Source organism: Piliocolobus tephrosceles, chromosome 14 (genome assembly GCF_002776525.5).
Source record: "Piliocolobus tephrosceles isolate RC106 chromosome 14, ASM277652v3, whole genome shotgun sequence".
NCBI lineage: Eukaryota > Metazoa > Chordata > Mammalia > Primates > Cercopithecidae > Piliocolobus > Piliocolobus tephrosceles.
In genome coordinates this window covers 4,457,566-4,479,594 of record NC_045447.1, presented here as the reverse complement: position 1 = coordinate 4,479,594, position 22,029 = coordinate 4,457,566, and the positions used below count along the sequence as shown (strand labels likewise).

General features: G+C 59.3%; 1 protein-coding gene across 2 annotated transcripts in view; it reads right to left on the bottom strand.

The window, feature by feature from the left end:
* The window catches only part of VAV2 (vav guanine nucleotide exchange factor 2), a 238,500-nt gene that overhangs the window by 31,613 nt on the left and 184,858 nt on the right, over window positions 1–22,029 (bottom strand). For both annotated transcript variants that reach the window (XM_026457484.1, XM_026457483.2), the window contains exons 6-11: window positions 18,877–18,975; window positions 17,019–17,087; window positions 15,864–15,964; window positions 6,588–6,687; window positions 5,309–5,404; window positions 4,243–4,311 (exon numbers count right to left, since the gene is read on the bottom strand). In XM_026457484.1, coding sequence (XP_026313269.1) covers window positions 4,243–4,311; window positions 5,309–5,404; window positions 6,588–6,687; window positions 15,864–15,964; window positions 17,019–17,087; window positions 18,877–18,975 — 534 coding nt within the window. The remainder of the gene's footprint in view (window positions 1–4,242; window positions 4,312–5,308; window positions 5,405–6,587; window positions 6,688–15,863; window positions 15,965–17,018; window positions 17,088–18,876; window positions 18,976–22,029) is intronic.

Genomic DNA, 22,029 nt, shown 5'->3' with positions numbered 1-22,029 from the left:
GAGAGCATGTGTGTGTGAGTGGGTTGTGCTGGGTGGGGTGTGTGATTGTGTGTGTGTGAGTGAGCTGTGCTGGGTGGGGTGCGTGTGTGTGAGCGTGTGTGTGGGCTGTGCTGTGGTGTGTGTGTGAGCGATTGTGTGACAGCATGTGTGTATGAGCAGGCTGTACTGGCTGGCGTGTGTGTGATTGTGTGTGTGAGCGGGTTGTGCTGGGTGGGGTGTGTGTGTGATTGTTTGCATGTGTGAGTGAGCTGTGCTGGTGGGGTGCGTGTGTGTGAACGTGTGTGTGTGTGTGTGGGCTGTGCTGTGGTGTGTGTATGAGTGATTGTGTGAGAGCATGTGTGTATGAGCGGGCTGTACTGGCTGGGGTGTGTGTGAGCGGGTTGTGCTGAGTAGGATGTATGTGATTGCGTGTGTCAGAGGGTTGTGCTAGGTGGTGTGTGTGTGTATGTGAGCAGGTTGTGCTGGGTGGGGTGTGTCTGATTGTGTGTGTGAGCAAGCAGTGCTGTGCAGGGTGTGTGTGTGTGTGGGGTGTGTCTGTGTGAGCAAGCAGTGCTGTGCAGGGTGTGTGTGAGCATGTGTGTGCATAAATGCAAACGCATGCAGGAGCCCAACCCCCAAGGACCTCCCCCCACCCAGCATCCAGGCACTGGGCGTTTCTGGACCTCCTTCCTCCATCCTGCCGGGGAGGCCGCCCTCGAGACAGGAGGGCTGAAAAGCATCACCTCCACATGACAGATGAGGAAACTGAGGCAGGGAAGGGAACACACTGACCAAGAGCCACACCTCGTCAGTGACGATGCCAACAGCCCCAAACTCCTGGCTGGTGCTGCTTATTTCTACCCTATCATGTGGTCCCTCTTTTTTTTTTTTTTTTTTTTTTTTGAGACGTAGTCTCGCTCTGCCACCCAGGCTGGAGTGCAGTGGCCAGATCTCAGCTCACTGCAAGCTCCGCCTCCTGGGTTCCCGCCATTCTCCTGCCTCAGCCTCCGGAGTAGCTGGGACTACAGGCGCCCGCCACCGCGCCCGGCTAGTTTTTTGTAGTTTTTAGTAGAGACGGGGTTTCACCGTGTTAACCAAGATGGTCTCGATCTCCTGACCTCGTGATCCGCCCGTCTCGGCCTCCCAAAGTGCTGGGATTACAGGCTTGAGCCACCGCGCCCGGCCATGTGGTCCCTCTTAAACATCCTAATAGAGGGAAGCAGCCCTGTGTGTCGGAACCACATCAGGCCACAGAAGAGCCACCTAGGCTTGGGCTGACCTAGGTCCCCGTTCTTGGGAAGCTTCCCCCTCCCCAACCTCTCCAAGCCACGGCCTCCCTTGGAGCCTGGACAGAATGAGGGGTCAGGAAGTCCCTCTCTCCATGGGTCTGGCCATCCCCGATCCAGCGCCTGTCTGCCGTGCTGCAATTCTCGTGCTGGCCACCAGGGAGCAGTGCCCACTTCAGTCCAGACAGAAAACGCAGTATCTCAACCTGGCCCGCATGGGAACCCAAGGGAGCCGGCCACATGGGCGGTCCTGGCCCTGCCCACCCAGAGCAGCGGGGGGAATTCCCCAAAATGCAACCGACCAGCCAGAGCCAGAGCCAGAACCAGGTCATCAGCAGGTTCCCATCCCTCCCGCCCTTCCTCGTTCCTAGAAGACCTCACAGTCAGCTCCCCACCCACCCCGCAGCGGGGAGCTTCCTGGGGAGGCTGCAGCACACTGTCTGAAAGGGGTGTTTTGTTTTCTTGTCCACTTGCCTTTAAAATGAGGAATAAATTCCCAGAGACAGGGACTCCAGTGGCGAGTCTAGAGCTCAGAACCACCCCCCCAACCCCAATGGCAGAAACATTACAACTCTGACCACCGTGGCCCCTGCGTGCACCTGGCCCAATGCCTGGCATGAAACAGGAACAGATGGAAGTTGCCCGAATGAATGAGCAGGTGAGGGAAATGTCTGTACTTTGATACAGAGGCAGGACTACAGTCAGCTCATGGAGCTCAGACCTAAAACCGCAATTCCCATGGAGACAAACCTCAGGCCCACCGAGGCACGGCGGCCGACTCTCAAAGACACTGCCTTACAAGGAGTGAGCTCTCAGTCCCGAGGGGAAATCAAGCCCAGGTACAGTGACGACTCCCATAGTGGCTGCATGAATGACTTCCTATATAAATTGGGAATCGATTCAAAGACTTCTAAAATCCCCCCCAGGCCCTGAAGTCTCATGATGAGGTTCGGTGGCTCTCAGAAAGGCAGACGCACACCTGCAAGTCACAGAGTACTTCGTGCAGCACCGTGAGCTACACTCCTGCGAAACTGTCCCGTCGAGGGGCTCAGAGCTACCCGCCAGCCAGACACCGAGTGCTGAGAGTATGAAATGCAAGACCACACTCAGGGCCCGGGTGCACGGCCCACTGCACCTGCTGTCACTGTCTCAGAGCCCCCGAGGATACATCCGTGCTGGCTCACACACCGTGGCTCACAGCAGACAGGCCAGAGCAGGTGTTGGAGAGGGGCGGCTTGGGGGCAGCAGAGCTGACACCAAGAAAGTTTTATCAGCCCGTCATGACAGGAAGCTTTCCTGGAGCACTCCTCAGGGTGCTCGCTGCCCAGTGCAGCCGAGCGGCACAGGAGCTGAAGGTCTCTGGGACCACCTCCCGTGCCCACACGAGTGCCCACACGATTGGGAATCAATTTCTCCCAGAGCACAAGCCCTGCTCAGAGAACCTCCTAGCACCGGTGGCCAAGCCCTGGTCTCCACTCCCGTCCCGGCCCAACAGCAGCTATAAACGGAGGCAGGTTACAGCCCCGCCCCTGCCCACAGGGAGCTCCTTAAATGAGGTACCTGGGAAAGGAAAAGGCAGCCCACAGCCCAGGGGGCTGCTCAGAGGGCTGGCGCCAGGTATCAGAGGGCAGGACTGCAGCCCTGAGAGGGGTTGGCAGAGGTGTCCCGTGCTCCCGACGAGGGAGATGCTGGGGGAGCCATCATCCCTCCATCCAGATCCGGCTGGAGGGGACCTACCCCATGCTGGGTGCCATGCCTGACCTGGGGACACAGGTGACCGTGGCTGACACAGGCCTGGCTGGGAAGGGGCTGGCATGAACAACTGTGTCCAGGAGTAAGAGTGCCACCCATGGGGAAGCCAGTTCCCTGAGGATGGAACCCAGTCAGGGGTGATCCTCCCTGGAAACCGTCCTGTCCATGGCGAAGGAAGGATGAGCAGGACGCAGCCAGGTGACGAGGAGGAGGGTGCGCCTGAGACAACACAAGGACCTGGGGAAGTGCAGGGCACGTGCAGGAGCCTGGGAGGGATCCAATCTGCCTGGAACTGTGGTAAACACAGCTGCAACATTGAGGGCAAGTATCCTGCAGAAGGCCTGGAGTGCCAGATTGAGGAGCCTATGCCTGCTTCATGGGCAGAGGGAGCCATGGAAGGTTTCTGAGCAAGGGAGTGACATGAGCTAAGCTCACTCGGACAAGGGGAGAAAGGGAGGCATGGCTGGCTTGATGCGGCGGTGGGGGGGGGTGTCCTCGAAACAGCCAGGAGTGAAGGAGCTCCCCAGGCAGGTAGCAGAGAGATGGCCCTGGGGTAGCATTTTAGAAACACAAGGGGCCGGGCGCGGTGGCTCAAGCCTGTAATCCCAGCACTTTGGGAGGCCGAGACGGGCAGATCACGAGGTCAGGAGATCAAGACCATCCTGGCTAATATGGTGAAACCCCGTCTCTAATAGAAAATACAAAAAAGTAGCCGGGCGACGAGGCGGGCGCCTGTAGTCCCAGCTACTCGGGAGGCTGAGACAGGAGAATGGCGTGAACCCGGGAGGCGGAGCTTGCGGTGAGCTGAGATCCGGCCACTGCACTCCAGCCTGGGCGGCAGAGCAAGACTTCGTCTCAAAAAAAAAAAAAAAAAGGCTCAGAGCTGGGAGTGAGAAGCACCGGGCCAGAAAGCCCAGAATGGAGGCGAGTGCCTGAGGGGAAAGCAGGGGGAGGGGAGGCTCAAAGGAGGTCTTGTTGGACAGGTGAGGTTAGGACCCGGGACACCTGAGGGGGCACCTGACCTGCAGCGCCCTTCCACCCGTCACCTCCACCTCCTGTGGGTCTCACCCCCTGCCCTGCCCCGCCCCAACTCCTGCTATCCCAGGAAAATGTCTATAGTCACAGTCACGGCTTGTTAATGAGCCCAGTTTCAGTCCAAGACCACGCGGGCATGGTGTGCTAAGCTGCACGATGGCTTCTCCCCTGCCTCAGTTTACCCACTCACCTGCATAGCTTCCAGTGCTTCTTTGAGCTGCTGCCTCTCAGGCCGTTCCGCAGAATGGCTCAGAAGCTCCTGGAGGGGGGAGAAGAGTGTCATGTGTTACCACTCGGGGGTCCTGGCCTCTGCCCTGACCCCTACCCAGTGCAGGGGGTGAGCATAGAACAAAGTCCTCAGAAGAAAGCCACCCCACCTGCCAGCCCAGGCTGGGTTTGGCTGCCCACCACCAAAGGACAGAGAGTGACCCCTCCACAGGGGGACACCCCACGTCTTGGTGAGGCACTCCCAGATCTTGTGGATAAAGGAAGGGAGTGACCGTGAGAAAGGACATGAAGGCAGCAAAAAGCAAGGCTCTGTGCCAGCAGTTCATGGGAAAAGGCCTCACAAGGTGGCTGGCAGAAACCACCGCCTTCCCTCCCAGGTCTGTCTTTCCTGAAGCTCTTCCATTTCCATTTCTGCTGTGGCCACCAGGAAGCTCAGAGATCAACCACAGTAGCTTTTTTTTTTTTTTTTTTTGAGCCGGGGTTCACTCTGTCGCCCCGGTTGGGGTACAGTGGCCGGATCTCAGCTCACTGCAAGTTCCGCCTCCCGGGTTTACGCCATTCTCCTGCCTCAGCCTCCGGAGTAGCTGGGACTACAGGCGCCCACCACCATGCTCGGCTAGTTTTTTGTATTTTTTAGTAGAGATGGGGTTTCACCATGTTAGCCAGGATGGTCTCGATCTCCTGACCTCGTGATCCGCCCGCCTCGGCCTCCCAAAGTGCTGGGATTACAGGCTTGAGCCACCGCGCCCGGCCCACAGTAGCTTTCTTATTCCTGGTGTGAGGACACTTTTCTGTCTCCTTCAGTTTTCTGACCTCAATAGTGACTTCAGTCGTCTTCCTATGTATATTTACTGTGATAATTGTTCATCATATGCATTGAGCAGTGATAATGAGCTAAGCACGAACTGATTTGTTTATATTCAACTTAACCTGTCTGTGGGCTGCATCCCACACCCTCTGGAAGCTGCCAGCCCTCATCTGACTCTGGCAGTGATGACCCCCCAGGCACCCGGGGCCCAGGGCCTCACCTTCAAGAGCAGGTGGTATTTGAGCACCCTCTGCATGGGGACCACCAGCAGGTCTTGTAGTTTAAATTTTCCATCCTGGACCTTCAGCGTGCACTCCTGGGAGGGAGACAGGGCAATGGGAGAGCCCTTCCTGAGGAAAGCCTGAATCCACCCATCTGTACCCCCGCCCACAGAAAGGGGAGACCTAAGCCCAGAACTCGGGCCCAGACGTTTGGTTCTTCTCTAGCCAGGCTCCCAGAACCAGTCCATGCACCCGGGGTGTGCAGCAGGATGGGCTTCACAACACGTGGGTGGGGGCGCGCCACCTCTCCCACCCTGCCGTGTCTGCACTGGCCAGGCTGGGACACAGTGAGACATGTGCGACGCTACAGGAACCCTCCCGGGGCGCCTGCTGGGCCTGCCTGGATGTGGCTATGACTCTTCTGCCAGGCCAGGTCCTTTGGAGAAGGGCAGCAGGGCATCCCCCCTTGACCAGCCCCTCTCTGGTCTGGCCTCTGGGAGAAGCAAGGTGGAGCGCCAGCTTGCACCGAGCTGTGGGGGCCACTCCCAGGAACCAGGGCATTCCCCCATTCATTGTCTGGACTTGGGGGGCATCGGGCATCTCCACTGGGGGACCACGCTGCCTCCACCATTGCTATAGCCAGAGGGCTCTACACCAGGTTCCACGTAGAAAACAGGGTGTACTGACCAGATGGAGCTGGAAACTCCAGCTGGGAACAGGAGGGGCTGGGAGGGGCTCACGTGAGAAAGTAGATGTTGACAGAGACTTGCCCTGGGCCTGGGGTGAGGATGCATGAGGGGTGGGTGGCCCCATGGTTCCCAGCAAATGTTACCCACGGTTCCCTGGGGTCAGCAGAGGCCAGGGTCAGGGGTCAGTCAGAGCCCCCAGTTGATAGAGACTCGCCCTGGGCCTGGGGTGAGGATGGACGAGGGGTGGGTGGTCCTATAGTTCCCAGCAAATGTTACCCGGGGCTCCCTTGGGTCAGCAGAGGCCAGGGTCAGGGTCAGCCGAGCCCCCAGCTGAGTTAGATTCAGTCCCAAGGCCCTTTCTCCATGGGGAGTGTCGCTGTGTCCTGGCCTGGGATGGTGACCTCCACCCGACCCAATCCCCAACCCAACACAATGCAAAAAAGAAAAATCTACAAAAAACTATTACATCACCACCCCCGTCACCACCTTCCCAACAAATGGGCAAGAGAGAGGCTGGTACCTAATGAGCTCTGGCCTGCGAGCTGCAACCTCAGAGCCAGGGCCAGGGCCAACGCCTGGCAGGACTTACCTCGACTTTCTGCCTGAAGTCCTCCCGGCTGGCCAGGAGCTGGTTCAGAGTGTTCTGGGCATGCTCCATGTGGCTACAGTACTCCCCGTAGATCAGGAGCCTGGACAGTGCACACACGCGCGCGCACACACACACACACACAGGTTTAATGAGCTGCCCAGGGCTGCAGTGAGCCCGTCCATTTTTCCCAGCAGGCTGTAGGTGCGCAACCAACAGTCCCCTCCCCTGACAGCTCCCTGCGTGTGGACATATTCGACGGCCAGGAGGCTGCTTTACCCTTCCTGAAATGCTACCGGGCCACAGGACGGCTGCTGGCATGCTGGGAGAGGAGATGCCCCGCTCTTCCTGAGTCCTAGGTGGTTCTAGGTCAGGTCCCGGCTGGGGACCCGGCTGGGGATGCAGGGTGGAGCTCTCAACCATCCCACCCCCGAAAAGGGCCAACACTGGAGGAAAGAGAAGCCCCTGGCATCGCCCCAGGAAGGAAGACCCCAGGAGGGCTCAGACTCTTGCCCCTAGGCCCTGAGCACCGAGGCCTGTGCTGGCTCAGGGCTCACCCTGGTGCCCTAAGTGTCACCCTTGGTGCTTCTACGTGGTGCCTGGATTCCACAAGCAGGGGACAACAGCAGTCAGTGACGGCCCCCTCCTCAACAGGGATGCAGGCAGTCATCAGTCATGTGGTCCCCGGACCTGGGAGGACCAGCAAGTTCCCGGGAGGATGCCCAGGAGGCCGGCCCTCGTGTCCTGCCCACCGCCTCCTCCTGGCCCCGGCATCGCTGTCTCCCGGCCACTCTGATTCCCACTTCAGTGCCTTGTGCTGGTCTCTTCAGCCACGGCACCTTCTCCCTTGCCCTGCACTGGGCCCACATCTCTACCAACTGGAACCCAGGGTTCCCGGCCTCTGGAGCCTCAGGGTCTTAGGTTACCAGCCTGAAATTTCATCTTGAAAACCTTGGCCAGGCGCGGTGGCTCAAGCCTGTAATCCCAGCACTCTGGGAGGCCGAGGCGGGCGGATCACGAGGTCAGGAGATCGAGACCATCCTGGCTAACACGGTGAAACCCCGTCTCTACTAAAAAATACAAAAAACTAGCCGGGTGAGGTGGCGGGCGCCTGTAGTCCCAGCAACTCGGGAGGCTAAGGCAGGAGAATGGCGTGAACCCGGGAGGCGGAGCTTGCAGTGAGCTGAGATCCGGCCACTGCACTCCAGCCTGGGCGACAGAGCCAGACTCCGTCTCAAAAAAACAAAACAAAACAAAAAAAACCCTGTCATCCCACCGACAGGGCAGTCCCAAAGAAGAAGAACCACGCCAGGGGACCATGTTGGTGACAAGGATGACAAGAGCCACCACTCGCCGAGGCAGCTGCTGCCAGGTGCTTTGCCGACAAGCCTGACGACTTTTTCTGCACATTTGTAAAGACGGGTGTGATCAGCCCCACCCTTCAGGCAGGGCGACTGAGGCCTCCATGAACTTGCTAGGAGCTGACAGTCTGGCCTGCAAGGCTAGGCCGGACCCAGCGTCCTGGTGATGTGCTCTCTGGCAGGGCTGCGTGTTAGCATCTGGAGGCTTCCCTGGCCCGGGAAGCCCAGTGCAGGCTCTCGGGACCAGGTCACCATGGCCTCTGGGCCATTTCTCTTTCCATCATGAGAGCTGCTTTGCCACAGGGCACCCGGCCTGGGGCTCGGGGCAGGCAGCTGGGCCTGTAGCTCGGCTTTTGTGGAGGGCGGCCCTCGGGAAGAAGCGTCCTGATCGTGGCGTCTTGATGCAGGGACAGGTTTCCATCCATGTGGCTCTGCCACATGGGCCCTAGACAGGCCCCACTCCCCACACCTATGGGGTTTTGGACCACACAATGCTCACTTCCTTCCCAGCTCTGGAGTTCTGGGCTCATAAGAACACAGCCGTGGCTGGAAACACATTTTCTGCCCAGGGAGCACGTCCCTTTGCTGCTGGCTCAGGCACACGGACAGGCATCTTGACACACTTCCCACTCCCAACGAATGCTCGAGAGGCTGTCCTCACCGCAGCCAGGGGCGACAGAGGCCCTGACACCCTCCGAGCGCTGCATGTGGGGTCCAGTGGCTGGCACCTCCTCAGGCCGCCCGAGAATCCTCCCTCACAAGCCTTCAGGGACACTCTGGCACTCAAGGCCGACGGTCCATGACTCTGATAAAGGACCTGAACCTGCTCGAAGCTCACCTGGCCCAGCCACAGTCAAGCAAAGCACCCGTGGCCGGTCCCACAGGGCCCACATATGGGGTCTGTACGGGCGTGTCCCGTGTCCACAGATCTGGGAGGTCTGCACGGAAGCATCACCATCATTGCAAAGGGCCTGCCTCCTGCCTGGTGCTGGGGCCGTGTGTTGACCAGGAACCACTTTAAATGGGAACCTGCTCCCTGGTTTCCACCTAAATGAGTCTGTTATTACACTGATCATTTTCATATAAAAGTTGGTGAAAACCTATCATCTCTGGAAGCAATCGAGAAAAAGGTTTTTCCCCTTTAAAAAAAAAAAAAAAAAAAAAAAGAACAAAAGCTTCAGAAGCCCCCGGTAGAGTAGGAGAGGGGAGAAGGAACAGAGGGACATTTAAGAGACCACCAGACAGCCTGAAAAGTAAGCGGACAAGACACTGAGCCCTAGCGGCTGCCTGCACCTGCCCCGCTCCAGATTGGTGTTTTCTCCACCCTAAGAGAATGATCAGAGCCAGGCACAGAAGACCTGCCACACACACTGGGCATCACTTGGTGCCAGGACCCGGGCTGGAAGCTCTGGGGCTGTGACTGTCGCCGTTCTACCCATGGGGACACTGAGGCTCAGAGAGGCTCGTAGCTGAGAAGGGAATCACACCAGCAGTCACCGACCCCAAAGCCCAGGTCCTTGGGCTGCACCCCTGCCTCCTGGCTGTGCCTCCCATCTGATGATGACACCAGACCAGAAGCACGGCAGGAGGTCCCGGAACCCTAAGGCCCCCAGCCTATCCCTGTGGCCCCTTTGAAAAGTGCCCCTGACCTGGCCTAAGGACTCCAGGTGGGGAAACCAGGGCAGGTGGTGAACCTTGAGGCTTTCAGAGCTTCCCAAGACTGCCTAGAGGTGGGAGGGAGAGTCTGGGCTGGGGAGGCGGAAAGCCAGAGCCCCCAGCGAGGGGTCCTCCCCGCATGGAGCCATGTCCGCTGCTGCTGGGGCCACGCTCGGGCAGGAGGGATCATGTGACACCACACTGCCTGACTTCCCACCAGGCATGGGCTCAGCTGGAAGCTCTGGGACTCTGACTGTTGCCATTTTACCCATGGGGACATTGAGGCTCAGAGAGGCCTGTGCTGAGAAGGGAAGCACAACAGCAGTCACCAACCCCAAAGCCCAGGTTCTTGGGCTGCAGTGCACTGCCTGCTGGCTGTGCACCACCGCGGACTCGGCTTCGAGCATTTCAGGTAAGCTGGGCGCAGGCACGGCCCCAGCCCCTCTCCATCGAGGGAAGTCTTCACGTGCGTGGAAAAAGCACCCAGCTGAAGCCCAGTGGATAACATGCCTGGTGCCAGAAGCTCTAGCGTGGCCGAACCAGCCTTGTGAGCTCCCCCTTTCAATTTCACACCAGGTCACCTGGGCCCGAGGTTTAGGCGGACGAGGGGCCGGAGTGTGGATCCCAGCCTTATTCTCCTCACACCATGCCTCACTGGGAACGTCCCCACCAGCCACAGCACCACTGAGCCGGCAGCCTTCTCCATCTGGCAAACTTCTACTCACCCGTCAAAACCCTCCCTATCATCGCCTCTTCTGTGCCACCTGTTTCACCTCAACCCTTGCCCCAGCAGGGCCAGAGGGAAAAGCAAGGAGATATAGGTCAAAGGGCAGCAGGTAGAGGGCTGTCCAAAGTCAGTGGGAGCCCAAAGAGGAGGCTGCCCCGGGTGATCCCCACCCCCCAGCCCTGAGCTCCTGCAGTGGGTCTCACTCCTCCCCATGGCCCAGCACCCAGCCCGGAGCCTGCCTGCACCAGGCACTCACACACGGCTGTGAGCGGCCACAGCCGCAAGCCTGGACACAGGTCCTTCTATCCATTTGATAAAAGGATGCGGGGGGGCGGGAACGGCAGACACTTGCAGCAAACAGGAGAAGGAGAACTACTCCTGGGAACAGACACACAGAGCTCCATGAAGAACCCGAAAGGGCCCTGGCCGTGGGAGGTGCTTCACACCTGGGCTCACTGCATCCTCACAGAACCACTTTCAGGACAGGGGCCCTGAGGCTCAGAGAGGTGACATGACTTCTGAGGTCGCCCAGCAAGGAGGAACAGGGCCAGATTCCAAAGCGAATGCACGTGGCTCCCAACCCTGGCCCTTAGGGCCTCCGGGTGAGGCCTCTGCAGAGGGACACTCTCTTTCCGTTGAGTCTAGAAGGACACTCAAGGGACCCGTGCCCTCTGTCACCTGACCCAGGTGCAGAGCAGATGCCAGCACCTGCACACCCCCAGCCCCACTGACCACAGGCAGCTGGCAATGGAGAGGGCCTCAGACCAGAACTCGGCTGCAGTGGTTCCACCAGAGCCTCACACTGTGACCTTATTTGGTCATGATACAGATGCGATCAAGGTAAGGATGGATGAGGCCATGCTGAAGGAAGGTGGCCCTAAATCCAATCACAGTGGCCTCAGAAAACGACATAGAGATGTGGGGAGGCCATGTGGAGACGGGGACAGAAAACGAAGCAGCCACAGCCAGGAACGCCTGGGCCCCCAGCAGCTGCAGGACGTAGGAAGGATGCCCCTGGAGCCTCTGCAGGATGTATGACCCGGGCACATCTGGACTTTGGCTCAGTGAGACTAATTTAGGATTCTGGCCTCCAGAATGGAGTCATGTCTTGTTTCAAGCCACCATGTTTGCGGTCATTGTTACAACCAAACCAGGTCACTCACATAGATGCCTTCAACCCTCCGTCTACGCCACAGGATTCTGAACACCTGCCACATGCCAGGCAGCATGGGCCACAGAGTCCCCAGGGGGCAGAGTTTGACATTTCTCCGAAAAATGGAGAGAAAACGGCAGTGACTCCAAGCCTATTGGAGGAAGTCAGTTAAGGAGGCAAAAGTTTACAGGCCTTAATTCTAACCACTTTTACTACTATTAAGAAAAAGGAGCCAAAACTTGGGAATAAGGCAGCACACAGGGGCACACATGCACACATACACACACACATGTGTACACATACGCACACACACAAGCACACACATGCACACACATGACTTCAGGCATTCCTGGTCTGGCTGGAGCACCTCTTGGGGGCAGCCTCCTCTGGCTCCAGCTGACTCCTCCCCTGGAGAAAGTTATTCAGGCACAAATGATTTCTGTCCTGCTAGAGGACATGGCTCCAAAGGTCCTAGTGTGGTCACCTTGCAAGGCACAGCCCACCATGTCCAGTGTCCCGCCCTATCTCCCCTCTCTGCTGACAAGCTGTGTGAGTTGACAGACGCGTGGCCTCGTTCGTGAGTTGACAAGACCTGTGGCCACAGCTCCATGGGTATTTGTGTGAGGGTTTTGTTTTTTTTTTTTTTTTTTTTTTTTGGAGACAGAGTCTGGCTCTGTGATCCAGACTGGAGTGCAGTGGCGTGATCTTGGCTCACTGCAAGCTCCGCCTCCCAGGTTCAGGCCATACTCCTGCCTCAGCCTCCTGAGCAGCTGGGACTACAGGCGCCCGCCACCGTGCCCAGCTAATTTTTTGTATTTTTTAGTAGAGACGGGGTTTCACCGTGTTAACCAGGATGGTCTTGATCGCCTGACCTCGTGATCCGCCCGCCTCAGCCTCCCAAAGTGCTGGGATTACAGGCTTGAGCCACCGCGCCCAGCCAAGAGTTATGTTTTTTTAACTTTCTGAGTATGTTAAACTCTGACCCCACTATACAGCGCACAAACGCCTCCTCCAGAGACACCTGTCCTCTGCGCATTTTCCTCACGGTGTCACCTCTGCCTCCAGTCCACAAAGCCCCAACCTCTCAAGATGCCCAGGGACAGGCCAGCGCGGGTTGAGGGCCACAGGCCATGGGCTCAGGTATGGACCAAGGATGCAGGAACAAGCAGGTCCACGGCTGAGCTGCCACCTCTGGCCTCTGTTTCCCCATCTGGGAAGTGGGGGTTAGACAGAGCGGGAGCTAAGGCTTCTTGACTTCAGAGGTTCCCAAAGGCAGCCCTGCCAGAGGAGGTGGCCAAGCCAACCCCTACCAGGGGTTTTGAGGCCAGGGACTCTCCCTGCAGGTAGCACCCCGGAACGACCCAGCCTTGGACTTCGGGTAGGAACCATCCACAGGGCAGCCTCACTCGTTCCAGGATTCCGAGCGGAAGTCTCGGTGCACCAAAGCGCTCGTCTGTCTTGGATCCTTCATCTCCAAACGCACAGGGAAATCCCACACAGCCCCAGGGGAGGAGGGCATGGCCTTCATCTTGTTCTGTTCTGCGTTCCTCCCAAAAGTGCTTGTGCAAAGCTCCACAGAGAGCTCCTCTTGAAAGCCAGTCCGTGGCCTTCCTGCGGAGCTGCCAGCTCCCTGAGGCCATTCCCTTTGTAGCTCTCCTGCCTCCACGTCCCCGTATGCCCCCACTCCCCCAGCATGACTCACTGCCTCACTCAAGGAAGCCACCAGGGGCTGGACTCCAGGCCCAGCCTGGCCAGCCCCAGCCACAGAGAAAAACCACATGGCTCTGTCTTACATCCAGAGCTGCAGAATGCAAACTCCTTCCCAAGGCCCAGTGTCCCTCTGGATAGGAGATATCCCTTTTTAGGCCTACAGGGAAAGGCTAAGAGGAGCTCCTGCCTTGTCTGAGGACCACGGCTACATTCATAAAGGTATAACGTCAAAAAGAGGGAGGTGACTGTCCCCTGCCACTCAGGGCTGGTCACGCCACATGGGGACACTACTCCACCCTGCACCCCTGACGAGCTGCCAGAACTCTGTCACAAAGCCCCTCAGCAGCTTCCTCATGCCCTTGCTTTAAAAAAGAAAAATTCTAAATCCTTCCCTTGGCCTGGAAGCTCCTGCAGGACCCTCCAGTCCTTCCCTGGAGAGCTGCCCCTTTCCTACTGGGCTCCTGCCTCTCATCTTCCCCCAAGCTTCTGCTCCCCCACACGCCTCGCCCCACCCCTGCAGGACTGTGCTCAAGGGGACCCGTCCTCGGCTGCACAGCCCTCACGGGTCTCCTGGGCTCTCCAGCAACACCACAGTGCCCCCGAGCTCCTCTGTCTTGTCTTGGTTCTCATCCCTCCCAACCAGTGAGAGGCCAGTAGCTCTGTTCACTGCGTATCCTCGGTCCAGAGCTCAGTAGCCATACACAGCAGGCACCCTATGAAAGCTTCAGGACTCATCCGGCAAGCGAGAACCGGGACCTTGGGGCTGACTCCAAAATGAGAGGAATGGGGCAGAAAAGCTGGATGCTGGGATGGAACCACGATGACTTGGTGATGAGCTTTGATGAAACACTGCCAGCCCCTTCCCCAAACAGACCCTGACTGACGGGTCTGGCCACAGGCCTCGCTCCCAGGGACGAAGCCGCCTGTCCACAGAGCTCTCGGGCCGGGCCTGTCACTGGATGCGCTGCCCACACTGCAGTGGCACTCCAAGGCAGAGATGCTCGCTGTTCCTGGGCAGGAAACACGTATGCAAGGTCCTGCTGGTAGGACGGGGCCAGGGGTGTCACAGGGCAGCCTGACTGCGAAGGGAGGCTCCTGGGAGAGGGCAGGTTATCCACCCTGTCACTCCACCTCACAGCCAGCCATTCCTGCTCCGGGGCTTCAGCCTTGAATGGGCCTCGAAGTAAACCACGCTTCATCCGTGGCTCCCTCCCTTCCTGGCCGAGGGACAGCATAAACAAGGCACTGAGAAGGTCCGCTGTACCCCACACCTGCCGAAGACTGGGTTGACTGCCAGTGCGACCCGCCAGCCAGTGCGACCCGCCAGCCAGTGCGACCCACCAGCCAGGCATATCGGCTCACCCGCAGATGAAGGGAACACCTTGCTGGGGCAGGTTAGGGAGCTGTCCTCCCCCAACCCCTGCCCACTCTTACGCCTCCGGGGCTGGCCAGTGTGCTCACACCTGCTGGGCCTCGTCAGCTCTCCTGGTCACCTCTGCCACCTGACCACAAGCACTGCCTGCTCCCTCGCGTCTCCGGGAACCCCCCAAGCCATGGCCCCTGGAGAGCAGGCTCCGGGACCCTCCTCACAGGGGACGGGGGAGCGCCTTTCCTGGAGCTACGGACCACACGGGGAAGCACCTGCAGGGTTTCCCACGCAACGTGCCTGAGAATCCAGCCCTGGGCCTGTCCCTGGCTGCCTGGACAGGGAGGGGTGTGAGCTATGCTGACGGTCACCTGGCGGACAACGCAGGGGACACTCCTAGAGATGAGGGAGAGATGGACCTGGGCACCCAATGCCTGGCCCAGGGCCACGTGGTCAGACGTGCCTGTGGGGTCTTCTACAACTCCCCAGGCCCCACAGCAGACCCTTCCAAGAGTGGACCCCGGACATGGTATTTGTAACAAGCTCCCCAGAGGCTCTAGTGAGCGGGCAAGTTCAGGAAGCATTAGCATAGACCCCTTCGGGCACCTCCAAAGGATCTCCAAGGGACAGAGAGCTTGGCACCGTCCCTTGATGGGGCTCTCTCGCGACTTCCATGGCTGGAAACGCCATCTCCCCAGGCTCTGACAGTCTGGGCATCGGCTAAGCCCCAGAAACGCCACCTCCCCGGCCTCCGACAGCCTGGGCATCGGCTAAGCCCCAGAAATGCCACCTCCCCAGCGTCCAACAGCCTGGACATTGTCTTAGCTCCAGAAACGCCATCTCCTCAGCCTCCGACAGCCTGGACATTGTCTTAGCCCCAGAAATGCCATCTCCCCGGCCTCCAACAGCCTGGGCATCGTCTGAGCTTCACGTGCCACCTCCTTTCATCCTTGTCCGCATCCTAACTTTAAAGAACCAGCCACAAAGGCACAGAAGGGAGAAGCAGGGGCCCAAGATCTCCACTGGGACAGCCAAGCCACTCGGATGGCGACCCCTCACAGCTAGTTAGAAACGTCCAGAATCCGGATCCTGCCCCTGCCAAGCTCCCACAGGATAGGAGGCTCCACATCCTCTCCATCATCCAGGCTGTGGCTTGGGGTGGGCGGCATCCTCAACAAGGGAGGACGGGGTCCAGAGGGGGCGACCCCTGTCTCGGGACACCCCAAAACCCAAGAGTTCCACTTCTGTAAACTCTTCCGCAGACAGGGAGGGGCCAAGGAGCCCCAGAGGGCCAGCAGCCACTCACCTTTCCTTGAAATCGAGAAAGACCTTGGCCAGCGTGCTACCCCCCACCATCATGGACACGTCGATGGCCCTCAGGAAGCTGTGATGCACCTTGATCAGGTCCTGGGTTGAAAAAGAGCCGTGAGTGCCTGGCCAGGCCCACCCAAGGCTAGACGGGAGCGCCACCCTTAAGGCACCCCTGTGGTTCTGTGGTTCCTGTCAAGGGGGTGAGGGGCCCGGGTGCTGGGCCTGCACTCCACATATCTGTGCATGCCAGGCTGTGATTCCGATAGAAGATTCTATGGCAATGGTGCACAGAAGAGCCAGTACGTGTGGGAGGGAAGCCGCCCTCAGCCAGCATCAGCCCATCTGACACACAGCGGCCGACTCAAGGCAGGCTCTACAGACAGAGCGGGGCGGCACAGTGCAGTACCCCTGTGCCCAGGCCGCACCCCAGGACCCCCATCCCCACCCCAGGCCCCTTTCTGTCTGCCGTCCTCCATCCGGAGCACAGCTCAAGGCCAGATGAACTCTGGGTCAGAGGCATAGACTACAGGAAGCTCTGGGGTCCAAGCCAGCCTCATCCAGGGCACAGTGACCAGAGCCCACCCTTGCAGCTAATGAGACGCCCAGGGAGGTAGGACACAGCCACCGCATGGGCTGCTGGCACCTGTGGCCACCAGGCCAGGAGGAAGGGCCAGGAGCAGCGTGTCCTCGGAGGAAGCCCACCCACGCATGGCCGCCAGAGCCTGGTGCCAGTGCCCTGCTCTGCTACCCATATCAAGGTGACTCTGCATGGGGAACTGCCTTTCTATGACAGCGTTCAGACACCCGCAGGGCAGGCGAGGGGGTCTGCTCAAAGGGGTGGAGGGACATGTTTCTCTCTGGCCACTGACAAAAACTTCATTTACATTCTCAGGGTCATCCGTGCCTCCAGCCATGCACGTCAGTGCCGCCCTCACCCGCAGACAAGGGGAGCCCAGAAACCTGCTACCCTGGCTCCTAAATCCAAAGACCGTGGAGAGAAGGGTGGGGGCTCCTCCTTCCAGCCAGCACAAGCCACAGCGGAGCTGCAGGGGTGCAGCTCTCCAAGGCCCTGGGGACAGCAGGACATGTGTGGCCAGTGCCGAGTTAGAGCCCAGAGCCCGGCATGAGTGAGGGGGGCCAGGACCCTTACCTCCAGGTTAATGAAGACAGCCGCCATGTCTGCCGGGCTCAGCACCAGCCGCAGGGGGCTCATGTAGTTCTGGAAGACAGAAGTCCGCCACTGCCACCCTGCTACTGTCGCCCACCCTCTCAAGGTCACAGCTGCTGGGGAGGGTCCCTGGGGCAGCTCCGAGGCAGGCACACTGGGGTGCTCCATGCTTACTGGGGTACACCTGTGTTCTGGCCACATCGGGCTCCATTCTCTGGGGGTGAGTTCAGGGCGGGGAGGTATGGGGGTAAAGATTCTAATGCTCCCAGCATGACGGGGGCAGAGTCCTGTGGTGGCCACTCATACATAGGGTGGACGTGGGCGCTATGGCTGCCCTGAGGTGGGCGCTGGGGTTGTGGCTTGCAGTGAGGGACTGAGACCCAGGAGGCAGGGCCATCACCCATGGGGACCATCTGGATGGACAGGGCCGTGGTCCCCACCCAGCACTCAAACACTGAGCTTGTGCTCCCGAGCACGACCCCAAAACTGTCATCAAAAGGGATGCTCTCCATCTGGAGAAGTGCCAGCGGGGGTGCAGGCTGGGACCAGAGTCCTCCAGTCCCAGCCTCAGGCAGGATGTGAAGTGAAAATGAGGACGTGGGAGGCTGCCAACCCTGCTCTGGAGGCCCTGGGAGGCCCTGCCACCCTCTCCTCTCCTGCTCCCCGAGTGGCTCCTGCTCAGGGTGGCCAGAAGCTCTGCAGACATCCTCTGGGCCCAGCTGCAGGACCACTCCTTGGCCACCCCGTGACGCCGAGAGCATTGTCCAAGCAAACACACCCAGGTGGCAGCCCCAGGCAGGGTACAGATAGCCCCCAAGGGCCCTCCTGCTTTCTGAGGCAGCACTCAGCCATAGAGGGATGCAGAGGCCGGCAGGACCCCAGCAGAGGCCGACCTCAGAGCCAGGATTCTCGGAAGGGGCAGGACTCGGCCAGGGCATGAGCAGGGCTTCAAGGGAGCAGGAAGGACCTGGGCCAGGATGTACAGATGTGTGTGCAGAAAGGCCGCTGGCCAAGGACCAGAGGGTGGGGCAGCAGGAGGGGGCCCAGATGGAGCAAGGCCAGCCTGGGTCCAAGGGGGCAGACCAGGTCTCCTGACTGGAGGCACCACGGCCACCCTGGACCCCACACCACAACCGGAGGATAGAAATGAGACTCCAGCTTAAAAACAAGGTTGGTTTTTCTCCCCAGTAAACACCAGCAGTTGGCAATGAAGACTCAGAAGTGCTGGGGAAATGTCCCAGAGCCAGGCCGATCAGGTGCCTACAGGAGGCCCGAGTCGGATAGGGCAGGTGAAGGCGCATCCTCAGCCCTCTAGGAGCTCAGCAGGCCAGCGGGAGAGGACTCAGATGCACCAGTGTGGAACAGCTGGGCAAGGAGCTTGGAGTCTGCAGCTCTGGTCACTAGGCCCGACCATGCCTTGTGCAGGACACTCCCAGCTCGCCATGGGAGCTTTCTTCCCTTTTATAGAGGCAGAGGCTGAGGGTGGAGAGGCTGGGGAGCAGCTCTAGGTGGGATGGGGGTGAATACATGAGGAGCTAGCTCAGCGCCTGCCTTAGAGCAACGTTCAGGAGCTGAAGCCGTAATCCCACCCCGACTAGGCTCGGAGGAGGGGCAGGGACAGGCGCAGGCTGAGGCTTCAGGGGTTGCAGAGGAAAGGAGAGAGCACCCTCCTTTTGGGTAGGGGATACCTAGAGGCAGAGCTGGGAGGGCCACCAACTCTCCTTCGCCTGTTAGACAGGCCCTGTGGCCCTGCCTCCGGAATGCACTCCCAGGGGACGGGCGGCCCTGCAGTGACCACAGTGGCCGCTGCCATTTTCCGGCAGCCACTGCCCGCCCTCACCTTCTCTATGTCCTCCAGGGTGCGGTAGTACTTGGCCTCGGTCTCCTGGATCTCCAGCAGGCAGCAGTTCCTTTTGTCATCCTCAGTCATGCTCATTTTCTAGAGGAGGGAAGGGGGTGTCAGTAGGACCCCACGGGCCCAGCCACCTGCCACCTGCACGTCTGTACTGTGACACCCGGACACCTCCGCACATGAGGACATCTCCTCGGGTTTGGCCACGAGGTCACTGAGTGTGCAGGGCTGCAGCCGGATGGGTGACAGAGAGGGCCAACCCCTTCGCATCTATTTGGCAGATGAAGAAACTGAGGCACGGGGAGGGGATATGACATGGGGACAGTGCCAAGGAAGGCTTGGAGGCAGAGGCTTCTACAATCCCAGGCCCCTACTCCTCTGATTCTGAATCTCAATTCTTCGCCAGACTGGGGTGAGGGCTGCAGAAGCTATCCCCTCCCGCACAGGAGCAGGAGTGTGTTGCTAAAGCACCTACTGCGTGCATAAGTCCTCCCTATACAGCAGACTGTGTGCTCAACTCCATGCAGACCACATCCACTGAGACACTGCACGTCTCAGGACCAGCCACCTGCAGGCTGGACTCTTCCCCCAAGTGTCCACTGGTTTCTAGCCAGGGGGCCTGAGATGACCCCACCTCCACCAGCAGGGTCCCCGGGGCCTCCTCCAGAGCAGGGCCTGTCCCCGCCTCTGGTGGAATGTGGCCGGGGCAGGACTGTTCAGAGGTTGCCTGGCCAGTGGTCCAGGGTGAGGTGACAGGTGGGGTCACTGTGGGGCAGTGGGGGATTTTCCCAACATTATCTTGAAGGTTCTGTTAGGCTGGGTGAATCACATCTGTCAGAAGGCTCTAGAGAAATGGTGCTGAGACCCACAGCACTTGTGTCAGCCCTAAGACCATCATCATCCTCCAAGAAATCCCCAAGGCTCCCCTTGGGTCTGCCAGGCTGCAGATCTCTAAGGCAACATGCAAGATGGCGTACAGGACCACGGGGGTGCTAAGGGTCTGTGATGCCTGAAGTCACGTGTGCCTGACCATGTCTCCCTGGGGGCAGGGTCCTGAGTTTTCTCAGAGAGGTCTGAGCCCTCCCTGAAAGGTCAAGAAGACGGCGCAGGCAGGACGTCCCCAGCCTCCCCTTCCAGGCCACTCACCTGCATGTATCTAATCTGCAAGCGTGGAGAAAGAAACCAGAAACAGCGCCAGTTAGCAGGGCCCACACTGTCCTTGCAACCTGGGCCTGGGACATCAGGAACACCACCCCACAACCAGCCAACAGACCCGAAGCCACATCACAGCCCCTCGTGCTGCCCCGCTGGGCAGGGTGACGGCTCAGGGGCCAGAGCCTCCACAGCAGACCCCCTACCCAGGCTCTGGAAGTGGCACCTGCCATCCTCTGGCTTTATCTTCCTTTGGGGAAGTCACCATCTCCATTACCTTCTACTGGGGCTGTTCAGAGAGCTCCAGACATGACAGGGAAGGACAAGGAAGCAGCTGTTTTATCTCAGAGGACCCTGGTAGGAAGCAGGAACTGCCCCTTGCCCCCAGCCCCTGCCTGGATAGACTGGACAGCTCGAGACCAGTGGGACCAGCGCTGGGCACGAGGATGCTATGCAGAGCCTGACAGCAGGGTGCATACCACCCCAGACACAGGCAACACCCAGCCTGGCAGGTTCTGTGGACACTCCATGTCCTTTCACTTGTTTTCTCAAAGAGGTCTGAGACCTCTTCAGAACCAGGGACAGCAGCGGGCTCCAGGGAGCACCCACTCTCACCAGGCATGGATGGGGGTCTCGAGAGAGAGGGCCTGCATGATCCAGGGCCAAGATCCCCCACACAACCTCACAGGCAATGCACCCACCTGCTGACGTTTACCCGCAGGATGCCCAGCTTTCAAACGACTTGGGGAGTGAACTGGCCTTGACCAGTCAGAGCTCATTCCCAAGTCCAGACGGTTGGCTGGCCACCGTGGGACCTCTCAGGCCAACTCTGAGGAAGTGAGGGAAGCCCCCAGCAGCAGGGCCATGGCTCAGCCTTCCAGCCCAAACAGCTGCCCAGCCAGGCTCCCCAGGAAGGCAAACTGGAGGCCCTGCTGCCTCCACAAAGGGCCATCATCCCTGCGGGGAGACCCCCCGGTAATGGCGGGGAACAAAACTCAGCTCAAGACCCTTCAGGGACAAGCAGAGAAACCTGCTCTTAAGAGTCAGTTTGGGGGCTGTGAGACCCCCAGCCCTGCACCTGCCTGTCTCTCCCAGCAGGATGCCAGCAGAGCGGGCAAGGCCTCTGGGCAAAGCCTCTTTAGGGACTTGTTTCCCCAGCTTTCTGCCTCTCCACCACCAGCTGGTTCCTCCCACAGTAAAAGAAAACACTGAGATCAGCTTTTTGAGAAATTTCCCATTTCTTCGGGGAAAGCCAGTGGCATCAAAAGCCTCCACGGTTGGCAAGTGGCATCTTGCCCACTCTTGGGAGCCTGGGGGTCCGAGGGCCTGTGACCTGCCCCACCAGGTCCCTGTCTCCCCATTCCAGCTCTGCTGGATCCCCACCTTCCACACAGCAGCTGCTGGCAATAAACCCACACGGAGCAAACGGGCATCCGAGAGATGATTCGCCACTGCCTGCATGGAAATAAACATCCTCCAAACATAAAAGACGCACAGCTGGCTAATTGGGCCAATATTGGTCTCATCACTCTCCACACAAAGGGGGAAAATGATGCGTGCTTTAGACCGTGAGCCAAGTTACTATCTTAAGGCTCCCTGGGCAGGAAGGACTGAGGGTCCTGCAAACCCTTGGAAGAAGAATCCCATGCCAACACGGGCGGGGGTCACGACAGTGGTGGTGTCACCTCTGGGGCACCTGGGAACATCTCCACAGAGAGGAAGGGCACAGAGCGGACCAGGACTCAGTAAGGGTTTCCAAGGATGCTCCTTGGAGGAGCCCCGAGGGGACTGGGAAGGACCAAGGGGTGCACTCTCTGGACGTCCCCCTGCAACCAGAGGAGCTCCCCCTCGGTGGCTCAGACATGGGGAAGGCTCAGTATTGTGTTAAGCAAGGGCCAGGCTGCTCTGCAAGGGAAGGGAGCAAAGAGGAGAGGAGGGGAGAGGAGGGGAGGGGAGGGGAGGGGAGGGGAGGGGAGAGGAGGGGAGGGG